This window comes from Rosa chinensis, chromosome 3 (genome assembly GCF_002994745.2).
Source record: "Rosa chinensis cultivar Old Blush chromosome 3, RchiOBHm-V2, whole genome shotgun sequence".
NCBI classification, from domain to species: Eukaryota; Viridiplantae; Streptophyta; class Magnoliopsida; order Rosales; family Rosaceae; genus Rosa; species Rosa chinensis.
Genome location: NC_037090.1, coordinates 26,965,635 through 26,989,897, shown reverse-complemented (window position 1 = coordinate 26,989,897; position 24,263 = coordinate 26,965,635). Strand labels below are relative to the sequence as shown.

The 24,263-nt window shown below is 38.1% G+C and overlaps 1 protein-coding gene across 1 annotated transcript; it reads left to right on the top strand.

Annotated features, from left to right (window-relative positions):
• Nucleotides 1-19,668: 19,668 nt before the first annotated feature.
• Nucleotides 19,669-22,414, top strand: LOC112193378 (zinc finger protein WIP2). The gene is made up of 2 exons (XM_024333509.2): nt 19,669-20,482; nt 21,712-22,414. Exons 1-2 carry the CDS (start codon nt 19,778-19,780, stop codon nt 22,138-22,140), a joined length of 1,134 nt encoding a protein of 377 aa, XP_024189277.1. The 5' UTR covers nt 19,669-19,777; the 3' UTR covers nt 22,141-22,414.
• Nucleotides 22,415-24,263: the final 1,849 nt, after the last annotated feature.

Below are 24,263 nucleotides of genomic sequence, written 5' to 3'. Positions count from 1 at the left end.
AGATGGAGCTAAAGTGAAGCGAGAATGAGTGAATGGTCAAGAGATGATGAAGATAAGACTTTTTATCTCTTAGAAATTTGCTATAGTAGGAGACTAAGGCCCAGTTTGGCCCCGAGGTTAGAGCAGCTTAAGCTGCTTATTCCATAATTTAAGTTGGATGGGTGTTTGGTAAAACAAGAGGTTGGTGATTATTATCCAATCTCCCACTTCCCAATGCTATAATCCACAAGTTGCAAAAGTGATGCTTCTAGATTAAGAGATTTCAGAAGTTGAGATGTGTACCTATATTGCCCTCATCTATATCCCAACACTGCCAAAACTGGTTTGAAGATGGACTGAGGATTTGATGCCTACAACCCAGCAAGTTCATGACTTCCAACTCCAATCATGGTCAGTTTTCTTCTACAAATGCAACGAAGCCAGGAGTAAGCAGAGAAGAGCTGGAAAAGTCGCCGGCGTCGAGGAACCGCGACGAAGTTGAGAATCCCCAAAAACAAAAATCATCAGAACATAATCGAATTCAGAAAATAATCACACAGGCATGTAGACCATGACGAGAAGATGATGTTTCATACCACATGCAAGCCAATCGGTGGCCGGAGTCACCAGAATTCGCTGAAACTCACCGGAGCAGTCGGACCTTCTCACCGTCGATTCTTCTTCGTCGTCCGGTGCATGGACAATCAACGGCCACATACGTGAAGGGTACGATGAGACGAAGAGGATGGTGCCCATGTGCCGTCGTGGGGTAGCCGGAGGTGAAAGTTCCGGTCAGGCTTCTCTTCCGGGTCGATGGCCTTCTGACTCCAAGCTCCCTCTCTCTCTCTCTCTCTCTCGAGCTTTCTAGGCCAATTCCTTTCCTTTTTAAAGCTAAATCAACGGACCAGATTGGATGGTGGAGGAAATTGACGGCTCAGATCGCGCCACTTGATTTCTATTTCCTTAAATAAATTTTCAAAACCCCAGAACTTCGGAAAGTCACGATATATAAGTAACATCATTTTAACATCATGTCCTTTTTGGTCATTTTCTAAACTCACAGCACTTTTATACTAAAGTTTACCAAACACTTAAACACTGCTTTTGTACTCACAGCACTTTTAAAAGCACAGTTTACCAAACACCCAGCTACTTAATTTCACAGCTGATTATTCTCACAACACAGCTAAAGCCGATTTTAAATTAATCACCTAGGGGCCAAACTCGCCCTAAATGAGAGTATGAATCTCATACAACATGGACCCCAAAATGGTCAAGTTACATGCTAGTGTCCAATAGACATTAATGTGGGGGAAATTTGAATTTCAAATGATGGAAAATTTCCACCACCATGGTCCTCATTGGTTGAATTGGGATCCTCCATGGGTGCCAGTTCGCTGGAAACTTGCAAGAAACTCGTCGGAAAGGTTGATGGAAAATCCGATTTGCATTCTTTTTTAGCTTAATTGCCAAATTGCTACCTATGTTTCACCTCAATGTCAATTTGCCAACTTACTATCCTAGTTTTTATTTTAGCCAATTTGCTACCTTTCCATCAAATTTGCTACTCTAGGATGTCAAGATCAAACAATTTACTTCCCTAAATTTCAAAATTAGTCATTTGATACCTTAAATTTTCAAAATTAATTAATGTTTAGACGAAGACATGGACAAATTGATATGACAAAAAGGTAGCAAATTGGCAGAAATAATACTTAGGGTAGCAAATTGGCTAATTGTGAAAACCTAGGGTAGCAAATTAGCTATTAAGCCAAATCTTTCTTTGCCCAAATTTCATATCTTCTTCTCATAACTTCAATGCACATTTCAAACCCCAAATTGATCGTTTCTTTCTCCTTGCATGGTTTCCTCGAAGATAATGAAATGGTTTAACATAGGTAAAACGTAATGAAAGACAAGTTAAACTTTAAAGTTTTGGGGCACGATTGTAAAGAAAATTGTGACTTAACAAGTATTTATACCTAAACAATTCTGTGATTTCTGTTTATTGACAAGGTGTTGGCTGTGTGCAAGACATCACCTGATTGTCCTTGGAAAATCTATGAATTTAGACAATCCCACCATATATATTAGGACTCGAAGACTGAGCACAAGTGTTGCTCATTTGGGAAAAAAGTGTATCATATGGATGCATCTTTCATTGGTGAAGAGTACCAAGATTTCTTCATGAGTGATCCAAACTGGTCAAGAGAAAGGATACAAATCGAATACAATTAACAAGGATTTTGAAATGGAAGTAGACTATAATATGTGTTACAGACCAAGGGTGAAGGCATTGAAGTTAGCACAAGGTAGCCATGAAGACCAGTATAACCTATTTGAGAGTTATGCTCTTGAGCTGAAGAAGAGGAATTCTGAAGAGAAAAATGCACCATCAGTGCCTCAACTCTTGTGCACCGGCCAATTTGATACCCACACTCTCAATGGTATCAATGTGATACCTGAACCCATATTTTACTATCGACGAGGTACTTCCGTCAGATTTTGCTGACGGCTCTATCAAAAAAAATGGCAAACATGTCTTTTTGCCTAAAATGCATCCTACTCGATCAAAACCGCTACTCTTCCTCCATTATCAGAATCATCCAAAGCAACCAAGTCTTCCAATACCTACCTACACCAACAAATAGAAGACCTTTGCAAGCCCACCAGCAATGGCTCTTTGTTTCTTTGGCACTGGCCGACACAGCAACGTCTTCGTCCCATTTTCCCTCGACATCTGGGACCCCTTCATAGGCACTCTCATCAACTTCTCCTCCACTGCCGGCAACACCTCCGCCTTCGTCCATACCCGAATCGACTTGAAGGAGACCCCGGATGCCCATATCTTCAAGGCGGACCTCCTCGGACTGAAGGAGGAACAAGTGAAGTTTAAGCTGGAGATGAATTCTGGGTTTAATGAACCCAGATGAACAACACATCTGTGGGACTCTTCTCCTCTTCCTTTCTTCTTCTTCTTCTTTCTCTCTCTGAATCCACCGCATCCATTAGTTTCTGGACTCCGTTCTATCGATTTTTTGGATTTTAGATTTCGGTTGCTCGATCATTGTCCCATATTTGAAAAACACAATACCAATACCAATTCATAAACCTCGATCTGAAATTTAGGGTTCGGCATAAGCCACTGGCGAGGCACGTCGGGGACGCGGTGGAGGTTTCCACTGTAATCATCGCGATTTTGTTCATCTGTTTCTTGTGGAGAAGCAAGGCGGCGTCGATGGATTGTGTTGATTGCTAATTGTTTGGGTTTTGTGTCTCCCTGCAGTTGGAGATTTCTATGGCGATCTCTCTAAGGTATTTGATTGTGATTTGCTTCGTACCCTTTTGAAGGTTTGTGTGAAATTTGTTGGGTTTTGGTTGTGATTGGAGAACTGGGTTTTGGCAATTTGTTGGGTTTTGGTTGTGATTAATTAGAGAATTGGGTTTTGGTTTAATGGATCATTGCTTTAGCAAAGTTTGGAACTTTGGATTGAGCTGAAATCGAAATCGCATTGAACATTTTGTATGCTTAAACTTAGAGCTGAGGTGTTGGAGGTGGAAGAGGCAGGAGTCACGGCGGTTCAGGAAAACGACGACGGAGGAGACAGTGGTGACAAAGTCGTTGACGGAAGGGAATTGAATGGGAAGTTTGGTTGGATTTCTGCTCATTACATATGGTCTCTTATATGTGTTTTCAATGCTTACCCATTCTCCCCATTAAATTAGATTTTCATTTTCATGGAAATTTGTGTGGTAAGAGTACAAACATAGAGGGAATGGTGATCACCCCCCATGGAAAATGGCGGGAAATCAAGGTCTGGTAGAGTCTGGGGTCATTTAAGTCATTTCATGGCATTTTTGGGGTCCAAGTGCTTGCCACGTCAGATATCTGACCGAGCAGTCAACAAAATCTGACAGAAGTACCTCATTGATAGCAAAATATGGGTTCAGGTATCACATTGATACCATTGAGAGTGCGGGTATCAAATTGGCCGGTGCACAAGAGTTGAGGCACTGATGGTGCATTTTTCTCAATTCTGAAACCTCTGTGTGGATTCACATTGAATTGTATTGAGAGCTAACAAGGTTCAAGAGGATATACATTTGCCTAGCTGCATTGAAGAAGGGATTGAGGGAAGGGTGTAGACCAATATATAAGGTATTAGGGTTAGATGGCTATCACTTGAAGTTAGTGCACAAAGGTCAATTACTATCTACTGTGGGGACTTATGGCAATAATCGAATTTACCCAATTACATGGGCAATTGTAGAAGTAGAAGCAGAAAGCAGAGAGACTTGGACTTGGTTTCTAGAGTTCTTGAAGGTTGATTTGGATATCCATCACTCATGCCATTACACATTCATGAGTGACAAGCAAAAAGGGCTTGAGCAAGCTATAAAGAAGTTATTTTCAGATGTTGCACACAGGCATTGTGTGAGACACCTTCACAACAACTTTAAGAGTGATGGACACACATGTTTAAACAACTTCATATTTTCCTTTTAGATAGTTATTGCTTGTCACAAAGTCTGTAATTTTTTATGTTTCTTGATTGGTGGTAGGCTTGGAACTAAAGCGGAAGTTGTAGGCTATTGCAAGAAGCTGTAAAATGAATCAATTCAAAGATGCAATAGAAGACCTCAAAAGGAGCTCAACATCTCATCTAGATGGTAATGGTGCATTGATAGACCTGCAATACACTGGTCAAAGTCCCACTTTAATCCTAAGTTCAAGTGTGACATTTTGTTGAATAACCACAGTGAGAGTTTTAACAAAATCATTCTGCAAGCAAGGGAGAAGCCTATCCTCAAGGGTGGAGCCATGAAGGGACCTACTGGGTCCCGTGCCCCAATCAACTCTTCAAACTATACATATATTATAATAATTAAACATACTTAATAACTTATATTGTATTATATATATACACTCAACATTGAAAGTATATATTTAATAAACTTAATACTTCAGTTGGGGTTTCATATGTTATTAGTTTATTACTCGGTGCTCGCTGACTTGTCCATGTGCCAGTCTATTATCATTAAAAAAATCTTACAATATTGTTAATTTATGTCTATTTATGTATGTGTGTGTGTGTGTAACAGCAATTTTGAACTAAAATTTTTCTGTATTGCGTATCTGCGTAGCTTTTTTTTTTTTCACTGAACCTCTTTCCTTTGATTCATGTATAAAATTTATAGTTCTCTCAAAGAGAATGTTTGCTTGATTTCATATATTGAGAAATACACTTTTACTAGTATAATTGATGAAATTAATATGAAATGATTTGAAAATATAAAATATCGTCAAAGACATTTATTATTGTAAATTTTTATGTTTTGATATTATTATTATTGTTTCTTTGTGTGCCCCAGTAAGTTAAAAATTCTGGTCCGCCACTACCTATCCTTAACTGTTTGGAAGAAATCAGAATTGCCACAATGGTGAGATTGGCTAATATAAGGCAATTTGGGCTTAACTGGAGGTGTAAGGTTGGGCCAAGAATTGAAAAGCAAGTGAAGAAGAATGTAATACCTTGAGCCATGATTACATAACCGTACATTCGAGTGAGTGGAGGTTTGAGATTCAAGGCAGAGGTGTAGCATGTGCAAGTGGTGCGGTTGCTGGACATTCAGTATCATTGGATACGAAGACCTGCATATCTTAGAGATGAGACCTCTCTAGTATACCTTGTGGGCATGCAATAGCTACTATACACTCAAAAAGATGGTCCCTTGATGATTTTATGCATGACTACTTCACCAAGGAGACCTACTTGAAGGCATATGAGCCCATTATTTTCTCAATAGCTGGGGTGAATGAGTGGGACAAGATACATAGGCCAATTGCACCTCCTCCATATAGGAGACAGCCTCCTAGGCCTAAAATGGCTAGGACCAAAGAACCGAGTGAGCCTTTTAAATTTGAAGTTTTATTTTAGATAGCCTCACAACCTGGAACAAAGAAGTTATATATTACTTAAGTTGTATTACGTACTTCTAGCTAACTTATGGAACATGTCACAGAAAGGGCCACAACAAGAGGACCTATCACAAAAGGAATCAGGTATTGTTTTCCACATTATGTGTTGTTGTTTTATTTTTTATTTTTTTTTAAGGATGTGTTGTTGTTTTTAACTAAGTGAGATTATGGAACTTGTGTGAATTATATATGTATTTGGAATTGTGGCAAGATGATATTGTGCATCAGTAGACTCCTCAGAATGTTCAAGAGTATGAACCTGAGAATGTGCAACAGCAAGAAGCTCAAGATGTGGAGTCACAAGTTTCTCAAAATCTGCAACTCTCCCAGCCTATTGATGTGCCTTCCTATCAACCCTTCCAACCTGTTGATGTGACCCTCCAGTGATCACAGACCTCTATACCTCAAGAAACCTCATCCATGCCCCAATCCAAACACAAATGGTTCAAGATGATTGCTCAAAGAAAACCTAAACCGAAGAATCCCTCTCCATCACCACCTAGTTCATCTGAGTAGATTTGTAGTGAACATTGATGTGGATCTGGATAGGGCTTGCTAGACATTGATTTATATTGTTTAAATGCCTTATGACAATGACTCTTTTGTATGTTGAATGATTGTCTTCAATTATGGCCTTTGAAATCAATGAAATTGCAAGCTGTGTTTCAGGTCATATGCCTTCTGTTGTGTGATTTTGTGGCCAAATGAATATTAAGCATCACAGGTACTTCTTTTGTGTCGGGCCAAAAACATCAGGTACCAAAGTTATATATAGTTTGATCCCGATGGAGGAGACAACCCACCTTTTTAAAATTTGGCGGTAAATAGGTCAGTATAATCCAAATAAAATCTTATGGCAAAGCATGAGTAAGTATATTGATGGGAATAACTGAAAGGATGAAGTTACCCTTCAAATTTGCCACCTGGCAGCGTCTTAGAAACTCAAATACCGTTTTGCTATTTTTTGAACTTGAGGTACCAAAATTTATAAGGAGAAACTTCAGGTATCGTGCGGATGAAATTACCCTTCAAAAATTGCCACTTGGCATCCTCTAGGTACCAATCTTCAGTCAGACCCTCAGGTACCGTTCTGATATTTTTTTAACTTGAGGTATCAAAATTTATAAGGAGAGAAACGCCAAATACCATACGGATGGTTTTCCTAATTATATATATATGGTCATTCTAATGTAATTCTTCCATGTAGTAGGATTCTGTTTGTGAATTTGTTCATGGCTTGGAAATCAACACAGTACGTAAAGCGAAGGCTAGTTATCATCATATGTAATCTACAAAGTAAACTTGCATCCTTATTTTGTTTGAGTAATGCTAGGTGAATTATCTTTTTGAGCGTCACTTGCATTCCATGTTATGCGATAGCTGATGTAATACAAAACACAACCTGTCAAAAAATTTCATTAAAATGAGAGTCACATCAATTGTCACATAAGGTGGAATATAGGAGATACCCATAACCGTTCTGTTCATTTTGTGTGGTATCTGCTTTAAATCACAAGCACTTTCGTATTCTTTCAATCACTAGTTCATTTATTCAATTTTTTTCTTATAAAATTGATAAACTATAACCAAATTAAATTGTTTGGTTTGGTTTGGTTTTATCCCTGTCAACTTAACACCATAAGTGAATTGAACGAACAATCTAGTTCAATTTATTTTAGGATAGTACCAATATTAACCGAACTCATCTACGTAACAAGGGTATGTAATGATCTATTCTGGCTTGTGATGAATATACAATTTCACTGATTCAAAAAAAAAAGAAAAAGGTAAAGTAAAATGTTTTAAGAAAATTGGGCAATGCTTGGGCTCCAAGAGAATTCACTGGGCCAAATCTCCAAATGAATTTACTGGGCCAAATCTCAATCGTAATTTTTGAGGAATGCCTTTGGCTCTCTACCTATTTTATTTATTGACTTGATAATTATTTTGTTTTCTCACAAGTCCAAGTATTTGTCCGATGGTCTTATAGGTCATGCATATTCCAAACTTTCCATGACAATAAGTCATTAACCCCTTTATTAAGTTAAGAAAATAACCCTTAAATCTTAAACCAAACTGAATTAACATGTACTCATCAAAGTCCATCTTTATGGTTATTGGGATTTGCAATAGCAGGACAGAGATGTTTTGGAAATGACAATAACAAAAACAAGACATGGACATGGAAACTCAAAGTGGACGACCTACAAGCTACAACAAGTCTCTTTGTAATTACAATGCAAACACCAACACACCCTCACTCGTGCTGTCTCGGAAATATAAAACTATCCAAGCTAGGGTTTCGATCATATATTAAAGCACAGTATGGGATCACCTCTGGTCAACACCACCCCACACTCTCGCGTTCCCATACCTTCTTCATTACTGATCAATATCCTTCTTCTTCGCTTTTTTTACTAGCTGCAGGATCTGAAATTCTCCTGATAATGTTAATCTAACCTAGCTAGCTAATCGTACAGACATCGATTAATATTAGAATTAATCCAGTTCTACATTATATATAGATGCACATGGAGATGGACCACACGTAGTACATGGTGTTTCCCACCCCACTCCGATCATGTTTTCTGCATGTAATTTTTATATATGTACTTAAATTGTGCTTGAATGTTGGACTGTAACCAAAGAGCTGCTTGCCTCGAAGATGTGATATATATTTGAAAGAAGCTGGTACCAATGAGGCTTTGGATTTGGTGGTCCTAAAAGAACACTACGTTTTGTGTTTCTAGTATGTATGACTACTAATTATTAAATTGTTGATTTAGCTACTCTTATCTCACGTTAAGTCGAAGGATTTGTAGTTGGTATTCGTAACTAGCCATTGAGATTAAACATAAACGGTAAAGACCGACAGGAGAATTTGAGGTGTTGGGCCGTCATGGCGTCATATATGAGATATTGTTAAAATTATTCTTACGTCTCTTTTTTTAAGTGACTTGAAGTTTTTGCAATTAAACGAGTTATAATTAGAATTAAGTTTGAGCATTTCTTGCTTAATGGTGGATGTTAAATACACAGAATACCATGAATACTTTGTCAGTGTACTTGCATAGGCACTCTTTTATTTCCCACTAATTATTGGGAAATTTAATTGACTTGGGAACTAATTCGATTAATATCGATTTTAATTCCAACTCAATTATATGATTCATCACATCTTTATAATGAAATTTTATTTGCACTCCACTTTTTTGGAGCCATACAATCCCAACACCAAATAATTGAGACGGAGATTGATAACGCACTTGGACAAGATTCTGAATTTGCACTAGAAATGGCAACAAACTTCACCACAATCACCTAATTTCCAGTAATTGATAAAACAAGAGCCCACAATATGAAAACATGCATGTTACGCTCTTTCTATTTCTCTACCCTTGTAATAAAGAGAAAGAGTGAAGTGGGTAGTAGTACGTGCTCTTAAATATTATCTCTGCTCGGCAAGAAGTTAAGTCAGAATTATTTATGTCCTGATGTACTTGTGTATGAGTATTTATAGGCTTTCTGCCCGGCAATCAGCACTTCATCTTCAATTTCACTCTGATCGATCTCGTACAGCATTTGGAATACTGCTGTGGATAAACAGTTCTCAGATACAGTATTGTAGGGTCGTTTTAGCCATTATCGATCTGAGAAAGCAAAGCCTCTCCTTCAGTCAATGCCACTCTGTTCCTTTTTTTTTTTTTTTTTGATACTAAAAGACTATGATTAAAGCTAGAAGTCTCTCGGGCATCCGCAATTACTTTGCTCCTAAATCCTAATTTAACACTAGCTAGTGTGTGTGTGTTTTTTTTTTTAAAGAATAATATTAGGTGAATCACTTTTTTAGGTACTATCTGCATCTCATATTTTCACCTTACGCGCCAGTTAATGTGGTATATAGCTACAACTATGTCATTTAATGAAATTCTGCGATATGTTGGTGTTTCTGTTATATCAGTTGCCACATAAGTAAAATGCATATGGTACCCCAAAAGATGGTTCACCTAGCTAGCACTACTCTTTTTTTTTTTTTTTTATCCTCAGAAATTAACATAGTTGTAACATTATATACTCGGATTTCTTTTTCTCCTTTTTCTTTTTTGTATCTTTTAGGAAATAATGTGCACTCTATGTAAAGCGAAACCAACCTTGCTTAATGAATTAAATATAAGATCACCTAGGATTTTCATGAGAAGTAGTAGCTCCATTATTCTATAGCTCATATTGAATCATCTGATCACTGGCCTCCCTTTCAAGTTTGTGTTGGCCAACTTCACTGCATATGGTAGATTTTATAATTTTGTTCCGGGAAAAAATTGATTTTGGACGATGTCACATATCTAATTTACCCGTTGCTAAGTCGTTCTCTAGAGATCAATTAGTGAAAGCAGTACGTGGTGTTTCAAGGCACCATGGGGTGGCTATAGAGTTCTAGTGGTGGTGTTCAGATTACAGAGATTTGTCATCATCCTTCCAGGCTGGTTTCCCTTTGGCTAGTGCTCATGAAGAAATTATGCGTGGTAGTTTACTGTATTCTCGAAATAGTAAAATTGCTTAGTTTAGCGAACTACCAATTATTTGATCACCAAATTACTATTTTAGCTTTATCCTACATTTTATTTGTGTTCTAAGTTCTTACTTGTACAAAAATTAACTGGCCAATTTGTTTAATTTAGCAAACTTATTTATATATCTTTCGTTTGAAGAATATAAAGAATGTACAGCTAGCATTAATAATTAATAGCATTGTCGAAGTGATTGGAGTGAGGCCCTCGTCACTATTCTTGAAGGGGACTTGACCTACATCTGCATGTATATATGCCGTAAGAAAAGTTTTATAAACCCATTATCTCTATATGCACCCTAATATTAAATACATGGATGGTAAAGAGGGGGAGGTGTAAAACCCACATACATGGGTATCTTATGGTTTTAGCACAACAGATCGACAAGTAGTAGAAGATTCTCTCTGTCCCTGCTAGGTCGATACTATTACCAGAAATCTGTTCTTCCCAAAATTTTCACCTCCTCAAATCTGAGACGACGACCTAGACCGGCCCTAGGGCTTCATATCAGTCATGGTCTATTTTTTGGGCGAGTAAAACAAATTACAGCTGTCTGTGTGGAACCCAGGTAAATCTAAAGGTATAAATCCCATATCTGACAATTTAAGTTGAAATTAATTTGACTGTTGTTAATTAATTTGATACAGTAGTTCAGTAGATGATGACCTGCAGATATATAATAGTGTGAAAGAGGCTGGATGACCTGCAGATATATAATAGTGTGAAAGAGCCTGGCTTAGGGTATAGGGCATCAAGTAGATATCGAGTACGTACAATTATGCAGTTTGCGACAGTATCAATATCGCATGCAGTTGGCTCAACTCAACCGACCAGCTGTGCTCGCGCATCAATGGAAATGTTGGGCTTCTCTCTAAATTAACTAAACACGATGTTTCTGGATTCATATAGGTTTTGAAATGAATATAAGATCAACAAGACACACACATTGTGGGAAATTCGATCTAATTCTCGTTGGGATGGGTGCTTAGAAGTGAAATTTCTGACCATAACTTTACATTCATACTTTTTTTTATTTTTTTATAAAGGCGGCTGGTGCAGCTGCCTTTAAGCCTTAATTAATGAAATTGCATAATATAAGGAGGGGACGCAGAGCCTATACCCTATATTACAATAAGCATAGAGAGAACATCCTGAAATAATACCAGAATTCTCCACAAAACCTATGTATTCTAATAAACACCAGTTAGCAAAGAGTGCACGAATGAATACTCCATTTGCTTTGACATAGCGGTGATATACTGAAAAGATAACTCTATCACAAAGAAGCATCATTACAAATAACACAGCTTTCCCACTATGTTGCCACACAGAAATAAATCCGGCGACACTCAATTTGATCCTGCCACTAGGAGGTTGCATTAATTTGATCAAGCAAATAGCTCGCCGCTTCTCTAAGCCAGATAAGGCACACAGAGTGTGCATACCTGGACAAATCCCACGTCACCCTATCCAAAAGTGGTAGGAACTTATTATCAGCTTAGAGCCATAGCTTACTAAAAGTAAATAATAATAAAGCAAAATAGAAACATAAATTGGGTCAAGGGTCAAAGCCCAGCCCAATAAAACAGAGTCAATGGTCAAAGCCTAGACCCAATGCTTAGACGGTCTACGTCGAGATCAAGTGCAGAAATTGTGATGCACCGGCACCTTCCCTGTCGTCCATCCACCGGTAGCAGCACCACCTACCACCTTCCGGCTAGCCACATCACCCTTCCTCAGATCGGAGCCAGAACGCCCAACCCAGATTGGATCAAATAGACCCGATCTGACACTAGTAAATCTCAGTGACGCCGTCGTCCGATCATCACCCTCAGGTGATATCCGATCCTGCCATACCACCGCAACGCACCCGCCAGTTCATCTGCGCTCCTTCCAATGGCTAGGCAACATCGGCCCCGACTCCCATTCATTAACCCGCCGCTGCGCATCACCGTTAAATCATCCAAATGCCTTTGACAACATCACCACCCAACTGCCTTCTCTCCGACTAGACCCTACAACACCAGACATAAGTTCCATTTTAGCCCGTCTGACGCCGCTGCCGCAAGGGTGTGCCGTTGGACCGGGCATACAAATTTGACTAAAGACCAGACGCCGTCGCTTAGGGTTTTTTCTCTAGAGAGAGCGTTTTAACTTTTGGTCATTCATACCCTTTTTTTTCTTCTCGATTTTGGTGAAGCGGATAATTTTAATTTGAAACTTGTATTTTGAAATAATTTTATAGTACATATAGCGGTATAGGTGATTATCACTTTGAGGACTCAATTACTCAAATGAGATGTAAGTATCTGAAGTGTTGTCTCCTATTGAAAAATTGTTATCTTGCAGTAGAGTCTTCGTTCAATGAATCTATTTTCATGAGTTGTTATGGCCTGACCGAAAATACCAAGTAAGTTTAGTGCATTCAGTTCCTTTTGATATATACTAAAGTTCTAATGTATAAAAGAAGAAGACGTTGTTTTGGCAATAAAAACGCCCATTAATATAATAGAACATCAAATAAAATGAAAAATATATATTAGAAAGAATAAGGATTAAATACTGTTTACTCCCTATACTTATAGAGTTTCATCGTTTCAGTCTTTGACCTTCGAATTTCACCTAAAAAGTCTATGAACTCTCAATTTCCTCTCAATTGGTCCCTGCCGTCAAAATTTTCTGTTAAAGTTGCTGAAAATGTCTATTATGCTCTCACTTACTTTTTTAAAAAAAATTATTTTTTCTCTGTTTTATTTCTTTTTTTCATTTCACCTCTTGAAGGTCTGTGGATTGGAACCATCTTGATGAGGAGATGAATAGAAGGAGGCAAAAGAGAGCCGAAAGAAGAAGAGGTAAAAAGAAAAAAAAGAAAAAAAATAAAAAAAAAGAGAGGAAGAGAAATATATATATTTTAAAGTAAATGAGGGTATAATAGACTGTTTAGGGGAAGAGAACGGAGTTTTTGAAGGATTCTTGACGGCAAGGACTAATTGGGAGGAAATTGGGAGTTCATGGACTTTTTAGGTGAAATTCAAAGGTCTGGGATTGAAACGATGAAACCCTATAAGTATAGGGAGTAAGCAGTATTTAACCCTAGAATAATGTTTGTTTCTTATCGATAGAGCCCACTTTAAACAAACAAAATCGTTGCACTTACAAACCGATTAAGGGAATTGCTAGCATATGTTACGTCATTAATTTGTCGTAATTTGATTAATTTATTCAAATATTACTGGGAATCTCTATATTAAACCATAGCCTCCCTAGGTGAGTCTTCAACGCCGGTATCTCTGACTGGTCATCTTTGCATCTATGCTTATCGGCAAGGTTAACTCTGGCCGTGGTTGCATTACTCCTAGGGCGAATGCTATTGTGACTCAACAGAGATTGTTGTCATTGCTCATCCATGGCGGTTTACTTCCAGCATCCTCTTGTAGATCCAATGGCAACCTCGTGGCGCTAATTATTGGGTAGAGTTACGTCCCCGCCATATGGTGAAAAAGACGAACCCGATCTTGCATGTGTTTTCTTTGAAGGTGGTGTTGTTGGGCAGCGTAAGAATCAAGAGCACAGTGTTGCAATACTCTCAAGCACCTTGAGTTTGAGTTGGGCTAGTAGCCTAGTACCATATTTATGACTATGGGCAAGGAGGATATCATGATGCCCGAGCTATTTTCAGGGAATTTTTCATATACCCGAACTAATCTTTATGAATTTTAGAAGTTTTGGCATTAAAGAGATTATTTTAGAAAATAAAAAAAGTTATTACCTTTTGACAATGACATCACAGTAATACTAACGAAAAAGTGTATTAATTTGTAATTACGCATGAAATCTCTGAGATTAGGTCTACTTCATTCTCCTTGGGCCTAGGTTTTATGTCCTTATTTCTATAAATCTAATACAAGATGGATTTTTTTTTTTAAATTTGGAGTCTAATGAGAATAAATCACATTCTTCTACCTCCTCTCATTTGTTTTCTCTCTCTCTCTCTCTCTCTCTCTCTCTCTCTCTCTCTCTCTCTCTCTCTCTCTCTCTCTCTCTCTCTCTCTCTCTCTCTCTCTCTACTATTGTCCAAATGATTCTGAAGGCGCCAGTGAATGAGGTTTGGGGATTTGAAAATAAAAAATAAAAAAATTCTCTCTCTATTATTCTCTATTTTATAATACATTATGAGCACGCTTCACTCTATTTATCTTATAACTCCATGATGATCATAGAATTATTTGGTGCAACACCATTGCTTCTATCCAATAGCTTGATCTATGAGTTTATTCCGCTTGCTTTTTACTTCATAACATATTAATCTATTTTAGATTGTACAAAAACCCACGATGATGTGCATGTGATGACTTAGATGATGTATTAGCATCTATAATTTCATTGTGTGATAATAAGTGACTTCATCTACAATCAATGATTAGTTTTACCAATGGATATTAAATATGGCCAGTTTTGACCTAACTACATCTTCTAGGTTTTGCAGAACATCTTAAATATTAATTATGACTATTGTTATCTACGTCTATGATCAAATTATTGTTCCTCATCCTTTACTTGTAGCTTATGGGTATCAAGATATATTCCATGAAAGAGGTTTGTATGTTGCGTTATTCAGATAAATAATTTTATCTATGAAATTATTATTATTATTATTTTTTAAATCCATAGCCCGCCACACTCTTACATATGTCAGTGAGAATCGAACTTGTGACTTTTACAATGTTGGAATTATAACTTACCAACAGATCACAGTTCACCGACAATGTTTGATTAATTGTCAATCCTTATGTTATAGTCAAATCTATGATCAAGTTTAATGACTAAACCTCTTGTTTCTTGATATTTGATTATGTCAGGGCCTCTGCCACTTCTCTTTATGAGTACATGTGAACTTCTATTCGCTCATATATTGAGAATCTGATGCTTATAATTGTGTAGACTCAAACCTATATGACGATGATTCACTAACATAGTATACAATATTCTATCATAAGTGATGAGAATTTCAAAATATATCATATAATAGTTGCCAAAAAAGTTAAATGTTGGACAACCACCCTAAGCAGCAGACTTCTTGTGTTGCAAACCCTAATGCCGACGAAGGTTATCCCAATAGACGATATATTGCATTGGCACCTCTATCCTGGCCTCTTGCTCAATCATACGCAATTAGCACTTCTCAATGGCTTCGATTGAACATGTTACTGCAAGCTTTGCAACATCATTAGCCCTAGCGAAAGAGAATGATGTGATTGATATTAGCAAACATTAGTGCTCAGAAAAGGCCGAACTCAAAACTTTTGTTCTTCTTTGATAATAGAGGTGATCAAAGCAAGATTTTCCCGAGGGGGCCATGGAACTACTCTCGACCTCCAATGGTGCTAATGGAGTATGATGGCTTTACTCCAATTGAAAATCTCACTCTTGACTCTCTATACTATTGGCTGCGCATCACCAATATTCCACCAACTTTTGAGGTTAAGGAGACAATCATGAATATAGCCTCCATTGCTGGAAAATTCCTTGAGCTTGACGAGAAGCTTTTAAACAGCAAGAGAGAGGTTAGAGTTAGGGTTTACCATGACATATCCAAACACATTTTCTAAAAAAAAAAAGTGTTGAGGTTAGCACCTATGGTGGAAGAGAAAAGGAGATCGCCTGTCATTTTGAAAACCTTAGTGGATGCTGCTGCAACTATAACGTAATTTTTCACTCATCTAGAACATGTGGTGCCAAGGTGGTCGTGGAGGACAGAGCTGTTCTGAGGTAAGAAGCACCAAAATTTGATTTCAAGGGTAGTCACTTTTTGGTGGATGGCAAGAATTTCACATTCACATTGTCCATTCCATTGGCAATATCTAACCCACCATTTGCAAACTTAAAGAATCTAGGGTTACCTAGAAAGGAAAAAAGATCAATCATCATTCATGATGTTGAAGACAGGAACGATCACTCTTTAGCTTTGGTGGCAGTGATTGAGCCTCGATCAGATTGGAAAGTGTGAGGGACGTAGCCCAACTCCTTCTCCTAGAAAATTGAAGGGACCTTTCGCTCCAACCTTTATTGATGAGCAGCAAGGTTTATGAATGGGACCAAGAAACTTAACCTCCCTGAGTTTCTGTGAATTGAAAGACTAAGTATGAAGCTAGATAGGGAGAGAGAGATGACACAACATGTATAGTGATTCACCTTGCCAAGAAGCAAGGCTACCTACGTCCATCTAGAGATTTCACTATGAGTGAGGCTAAGTAGCCTTTGTAGTAATACAAGTGTGGGGATCATGGATCCCGTCCTCATCTAAGTAGGGGATGACTCTCTTTTATAACTAAAGGAGGTCTCATTGTATTTTACATTTCCGATGTGAGACATAATGCACATATTGCTTCTCTTGAAGCCTTTTGGAAAGTATGAGAGGATGGCCTCCTGGCAAGATATAGTCTGACCTCCACCATGACGAGGTAGCTAGCTCTAGTGTCGGTCTATCAAATGCATGCCGTGGGCGGGGCTAGCCATGCCACAGGAACCACCTACAAGGTCATTGCCTATGCGTGACGATATGTGATATAGGTGGTATCAACATTTACTACCAAATCACTTAGAGTTCGAGAGACACAGAAAGTACCATGGTGAAAGCAAACTCCAAGGAGAACAAAGAGGCAAAGAAGAAAATGGGACATCCATTGGAAGCGCAGAACAAAAGGCTGACAAAAACAAGAATAGTGAAGGAAGCAAGAGCTCTTTTGAGGCTAACGTACCCATCAAACACTCCCCTACTCTAATGGTAAGGTTCAAGGAGAAAATTTTCATTAATTGTGGGTTTCCTTCTGTTTGCAAGCTTGCATGCTATGGAGTTGTGATTTACACCAAGTAAATGGATTTCCTAGTGCAACACAATTGCGTGCATTGACAAATGGTAGATTCAAACTATTTTATTTTGTGTAGGATGACTTGATGGTCATGTAGGCTCTTGAAATAACCGAGCTTCAATGTAACAATGAATGATACTATTTTCTACCTCATAAGGATAATTCAAGTTTGAGCCTCAACTCTCTCTCCCAAAACTTAGGGTTAGGGTTTCGGTTCTTTGTCTCTTCTTGTCAACAAGATGACTTCTGTTGATGCACTGGCTGCTAGATTAGCCTCCTCTCTTGCTCTTGCTGAAGGCAAGAGACAGATCGACTTGCGGCCAACGCAGGGCAAAGGTTTACGTCAGGCAAACGTATTCTTGGTGGGCAAGCTTCTCACCGCTCGGGACTTTAAGGTCAAGTCATTCATGGGGATGTTTCGCAATGCCTGGAGGGTAAATGGGTCGTTGCAGATGGAGGAAACAGAAGGGCAGAGGGTCCTTGTCATGTTGTCGGATCCGTCAGATCGTGTTCGGATCTGGCATGGTGCTCCGTGGGGGTATAACCATGCGTCGGTAGCCTTAGCATGGTACGATGGCATTATACCAATGGAGAAGGTGCCATTGACCTTGGCATCGTACTGGGTAACTCTTCAAGGCATCCCATCGGCTTTCCGGTCTGAATGTGTTATGACCATGATCAGTTATATGCTGGGGGATTTCCAGGAAATTGATAAGAATGCTAAGAAGATTGGTAAGCTGCGGATTCGGGTGGAGATCCCGTTGAACAAACCATTTCCCTTCAAGCGGTGGTATTTGGTGGAGGACGAGGTTGAATTCCGATGTCAGTTCAAGTATGACAAACTTTTTGGGAGATGCTCTGTGTGTGGTCTTGTTACGCATGTGGGTTTGCCGTGCTCGGGGCCGGCACTAGATGAAGATGACGATGAAGCTGAACGCACCGTTCTGGGGTCACAAGATACGTGGTCGGAGGCGACTATAGGCGGCTTGCAGGTGGGAACTCTGGCCGGGTCAGCCTCTGGTACTGCCAGTAGTAGCGGGCTCCATACTGGAGCGAGAGCTAGGGTTTCTACCCCATGCCCACCCTTGGTTTTTCGAACGACAGGTCCTGGTCTGAGTGGGGAGCTTTGCCTGAATGCAATGTTTCATAAGCAGAAGCGCCAGGTTGTGGTACATAAGCTTCATGACACAACAGGAACTCCGGAGGGTATAACTGGCAAGAGACGGGGAAGAGATGACAGCCTGACACTTTCTCCCAAGAAACTGAAACTGAGTTTGGCTGTGGGAAAGCGAAACCTCATTCTGGATTCTGAAAATCTTGGATTAAATTCGGAACAGGAGGACATCCATTCTGACAGGGTGACAAGGAAACGAGGCCAACCTATTGGCAGTAGGAATAAGTCGTTTTCTGGTGACAAGCAGAAAGCCTCAAAACATGGGGAGGGTGAGGAGAAGAAAAATTCTCCAAAGATGAAGCAGTCTGGGGGAAACACTCCAACTTGAAAGGGAAGGAGTTAGTTATTGTCTAATTTCGGTTCTTGGGTAAAGCTTATGTGAGAATGGATGGATCTCTAGGAGTTCTCTATGACGTTTCTAGTTTCTTGCTTGTACCACAATTGTGTGATTGGCAAGGAATGGCTAGTTGAATGACTTCCTTTCCGTAGAGGGCGAGGTTTATGTATTCTTAGATATGCTTGCTTAAATGCGAGCGTCCTAGAGATTATAATGATCTGCTTTTGCTTAGATAGTTTAGTTCGGTTTTTTCTTACCGAGTTTTGGTTTGTAAGTTATGGTAGACTTTGGCTTATTGGCTGTTGATCTATGAAATCAACTTCTATTAAAAAAAAAAAAATGAATGATACTATTTTCCAATAATATAGGAAATTTATGTAGATGCTATTCTTAGCCTTGCTTCTAATGAGATCTCTATTCTTGGTTTAGAAAAATAAATAAATAAATGTTGGACAAGATTAATTAAAAGTTGGTAAGTTTAAGAGCACCCGTGATGAAATTAGAAGTGTAGGTGTACAAATCATTTAGGATATAAAATGTAAGGAGGTAGAATGAAAATTATTTTAGTTTTATTGTTTAAAAATCAAAATTATTGTTTCGGTTATTCAGTAGCTAATAGCCTTTGGCCAAAAAAAATAAAAAAATAAAAAAAACTAGGCGCAAGGTACTGATCATAAGAAAAAAAAAAATGCACTCGGTAGGTGATTCTATTATTTCCTTTTCCCTGTCCTTTACCACTTTCACTCTGTTCCGTCCACTCCCTTCAGCCATCTTGTACTCTCTCTCTCTCTCTCTCTCTCTCTCTCTATAAAAGCAACCTCACCCAACAAAACTATTCCCCTCCTCTCTCACAGTACCTAGCTTTTAACCATGGCTGAGTACCCCTACTCATCAAATTTCTTCACAGGTCTCTTCAAATTCAACCCTCTTCTTCATCACCATCACCACCATGAATACCCTTTGATTTCAAACCCTCCTCCTCCTCCGCAACCACAACCTCAACCTCAACCTCCCTATGCGCACAACTTCTTCAATATCAACTACAATCAGAACCACAACCAGTACTCTTCTTTTTACTCCAGCCAAACCACTCATCATCAACCCCCTTCTCCACCTCTCAGAGAAGCCCTCCCACTCCTTAACCGCTTAAGCCCAACAAAGCATCATGAAGACGAAGAACAAGAGCATCATCACCATCATGAGTACTACTCCTGTAGTACTGATCAAATGGATGTAGATGACAAGATCAGCAAACCGTACAACAAAGAAGACCATGGGGAAGATGATGAGGCTAGTGTGACTGTTGCACTGCACATAGGACTCCCGAGCCCTAGTGCAGCTGAAATGGCATCTGTGCTTTCTGCAGCTTCTTCTTCCTCAGAAATCAGCACAACTCATGACAAAGATCATGTTATTGGAGATCATGGTGATGATTCAACTGGGTACCCCATGAACAGATCATCGCTCAACAAGGGTCAGTATTGGATCCCAACTCCGTCACAGATTCTCATTGGTCCTACTCAATTCTCTTGCCCTGTCTGCTTCAAGACCTTCAACAGATACAATAACATGCAGGTAACTTATCAATTATATATCTTTAATCTTTAATTTGGACCAATAATGATCAGAAACCCAATAGCATGAAACCATGGTCCCAAAACCCATTCCCCTTATCTTCTTCTTCTCTCTCTATATGAGGTTCTTCTTCTCTCTTTGTTTTCTTTCTTTCTGATTTTCTTGCCTTAACTATCATCCTATGCTGGATTAATAGAGATTTAATTTGGTTCTTCTGTCTTCTGGATATCCTTGTTTTTCTTTAGTCTTATTTATTTTTGAGTTCACATATATACCTAAAAAGTATTTCTATCATCGTCATCATCATCAGCATTTTCTATCTGCTTTTGTTTTTATTTTTGCATGGTTTATGGGAATTGGGGTCGAGTAAATCTTTTCTGATTCAACTGAGGGTAGTGATTGAACAACACAGGCAATGTTCCTTATGCCTTTAGTACTTCGAAGTCTGTGCTGCTCCCAAACACATATTGGCAGGATCAGCTGAAAAATCTTGCAGTTTTTTCACAGGAGAGGAGAGACAGATCATGGCATTATTCAATTCCAGTATCAAATAACTCCTTCGGTCTGCAACAAAACAGTTCTTGGTCATGAAAACCCCATACATAGTGTGTGTGTGTGTGTGTGTGTGTATATATCAAGTACTCCATCTTCTTATTCAACAAAGTCTTGGAAACTCTTTTATGTAGTGTTTTCTAAAACATATTCTGTCTTCCTTTTTCTGGCAGATCTTTTCAATACAAAGACTTGAAAACCTGACATAAGCAGTTCGATCATATCCAAATCAAAGAGTAATTCAACTAATCTTTTTGAGTAATTTAACTAATATGGATTCATTTGAAAATATGTAATTTCTTCTAGCGGAAATCATTTCAAAATTCATCTAGAGAAAAGGAAAAAAAAAAAAAATTCTCAAAGGTAGTTTGATGATCAAAATACAATCTTGAAGCCCAGATATTAGCTTGCACAGTTAATCCGTTGGTAGTTTCTACGATTGTCTTAAAGTGTACATGGTGTGTAGAACAGAAAATATAACTATCAGTCTCCTAATATAATCCGGTATACCATCCCAAACTTTTATATTTCCTTTTCCTTTTTTTTTTTTTGAATTTATTCGAATATATTCATTGAGTACTTATTTCCTTTTTCTTGTTAGCTTGATATATAATTATATATGCAATGTTGGGTCATCTGACAGTTAGCTCATAAACTTGTCGTGATGCTGATTGTAGATGCATATGTGGGGGCATGGATCTCAATACAGAAAAGGGCCCGAGTCTCTAAGAGGAACTCAACCTACAGGCATGCTTAGGCTTCCTTGCTATTGTTGCACACCAGGTTGCAGGAACAACATCGATCACCCGAGAGCGAAGCCCCTGAAAGATTTTAGAACCCTCCAAACACATTACAAGAGGAAGCATGGAATCAAGCCTTTCATGTGCAGAAAATGTGGCAAGGCATTTGCAGTGAGAGGAGATTGGAGAACCCACGAGAAGAATTGTGGCAAGCTTTGGTATTGCATTTGTGGCTCTGATTTTAAGCACAAGAGGTCTCTCAAAGATCATATCAAGGCTTTTGGGAATGGGCATGCAGCTTATGGAATTGATGGATTTGAAGAAGATGATGAGCCTGCATCTGAAGTTGAGCAAGATAATGATTAATCAAGGCAGCAATAAAGTTAATTTTTAACTAAGAAGTACTAAGAGGATATAATCATCTAGATATTGACATAGCTAGCCATGGCTTTCTGAGTAAAAACTATGTAAGCTTCGTTTACTTGGAGAGCCACTACTTTCTTCTTTATTTTTCTATTTTTTTTTTCCCTTTTGTCACTCTTTCTAAACTAGTTCGATCTTCTCTCGGTATTCTAGGATCAAAAATACAATTTGCAAGTTAATTTGTTAAGTAATATATATGAAGCATCATTCCTACTAATTATGCTAATAGCTCCCTTTTGTTTCTTGTTGAGTTTGACCTTGATCATGATGACGAAAAATTCAGCAGAAGTCAGTTTGACATGTGGAGGGTAAATGTATATATCTACACACACACACATATATATGTCTATTTTACTCCAAAAGAAAAAAAGAAACAGAACATGTGTAACTGCATGGGAAATTTCTATGTGAAATATAAACTGAATGAATTAATTAATGGAATAGATTTTCATTTATTTTTCAAAGAAAATATATAGCATGTATGTTCACATACAACTCAGAACTTTATATGTTTTCAAAGTTTAATTAATTATTATGTTTATGAGATATATAATATGGTGATGCATGTGGTTAGTGTTTTGGTTTCATTTTTTTGTTTTCATATCATTTTATTGCTTTGGTATTAGCTCTTAAGTTTTAGACTTTATCTAATAGCGGAGAGGTATACTCGAAACTCATGTTCTAGTATGTAATTCAATATTCTATATTAATTAATTCTAAGTTCATAACATTGATCATATAGGTAAGTATCAACAAGTAGTCTGTCAGATACCCATGCCACAGTGTATTTGCTATGCATCATAAGTCTTTCAAGTGTTAGGGTGGGAGAGAGAGAAGAAATGATATGGTCAATGAGAAGAGAATCTTTGAAATAAGACGACCACCTATTCTCCAACTTTTAGAGATAAAAATATACGCACGGATAATTGAACTTTGAGGTTAGGCTTTTGGCTTTAATAATTCAATTTTCCTTTTTAAGATCCTCTCGAATAGTATTCATCAATTCACAAGTCTCACGAATCGGCAATGAATATTAATGTGTATATTGGCAGCTTAACTTTAATAATTTGCTTGTGTTATGCAAATTAAAAGTATTCCATATAACTCGTTGGAATGATGTTTGTAGGTTCTAAAAAAATTTTAAAATTAAACTCAAAATTAACTGATAATAGAAAATGAGATCGAAACTCAGAAATTTATAAATAGTATTACGCTAGATTTGACCACAGAATACTAATGAAGCCAAATTCTGATTATCGATTAATCCTTGTAGGATAAATCATCAACTTCTGGAGTTCATATATGTCTGAATCGTGGTAATGGAAAGGAAAAAAGTTAGACAAGGTTGGGTATATTTTATTCCAGATGTAGATGTAGTTGAGATAGGCTTTTCATCATCTCAGCTGCAAATAACATATATGAATCAGCTTTTTGTTGGGGTTGGGCTAGCTGCATACGATGCCCCCAGCTTTATTAATTTTGCTTTGCTTTAATTTGTTAGTGGAATTGTTTGCTGATGGATGGAACATATACCCTTTGAGATTCACTATTGCTTGGGAAATTCAAAGCAAATGATTAGCTTAGCTTTTAGCGAGGGGGAGTGAGAGAGAGAGAGAGAGTACAGTACAAAATAATGAAATATATATATATATATATATATATATATATATCATAATTAAAGAGATATACATAACACAGAGTAATCGAACTAAATAAACTTTAGGGAAGAAAAAAGAGGGAGAGAAAGAAAATGATGTAGGAAGGTCTAGGACATAGGTTTACTGGAAATATTGAGGGATATATGGATCTTGTTGGCAGCTTTGTGGAGGGAGAGAGAGAGGCATGGGTAAAAGGTCGGGTATAGGGCAGAGAACGCAACATGTTCAGTTGGGTGGAGCCCGGGTTGTTGTAAATAGCAAACAGATACTGATACTCTTTCATACTGTACCTGTACAGTGATACAAACACAACATTGTTTTCTGGTGGATCAACTGTAGCTTGAAACGACCTCTCAATCACCTATATATGACTTTGACCACATCTCTCTCTATCTGCGAGTCTCTGCC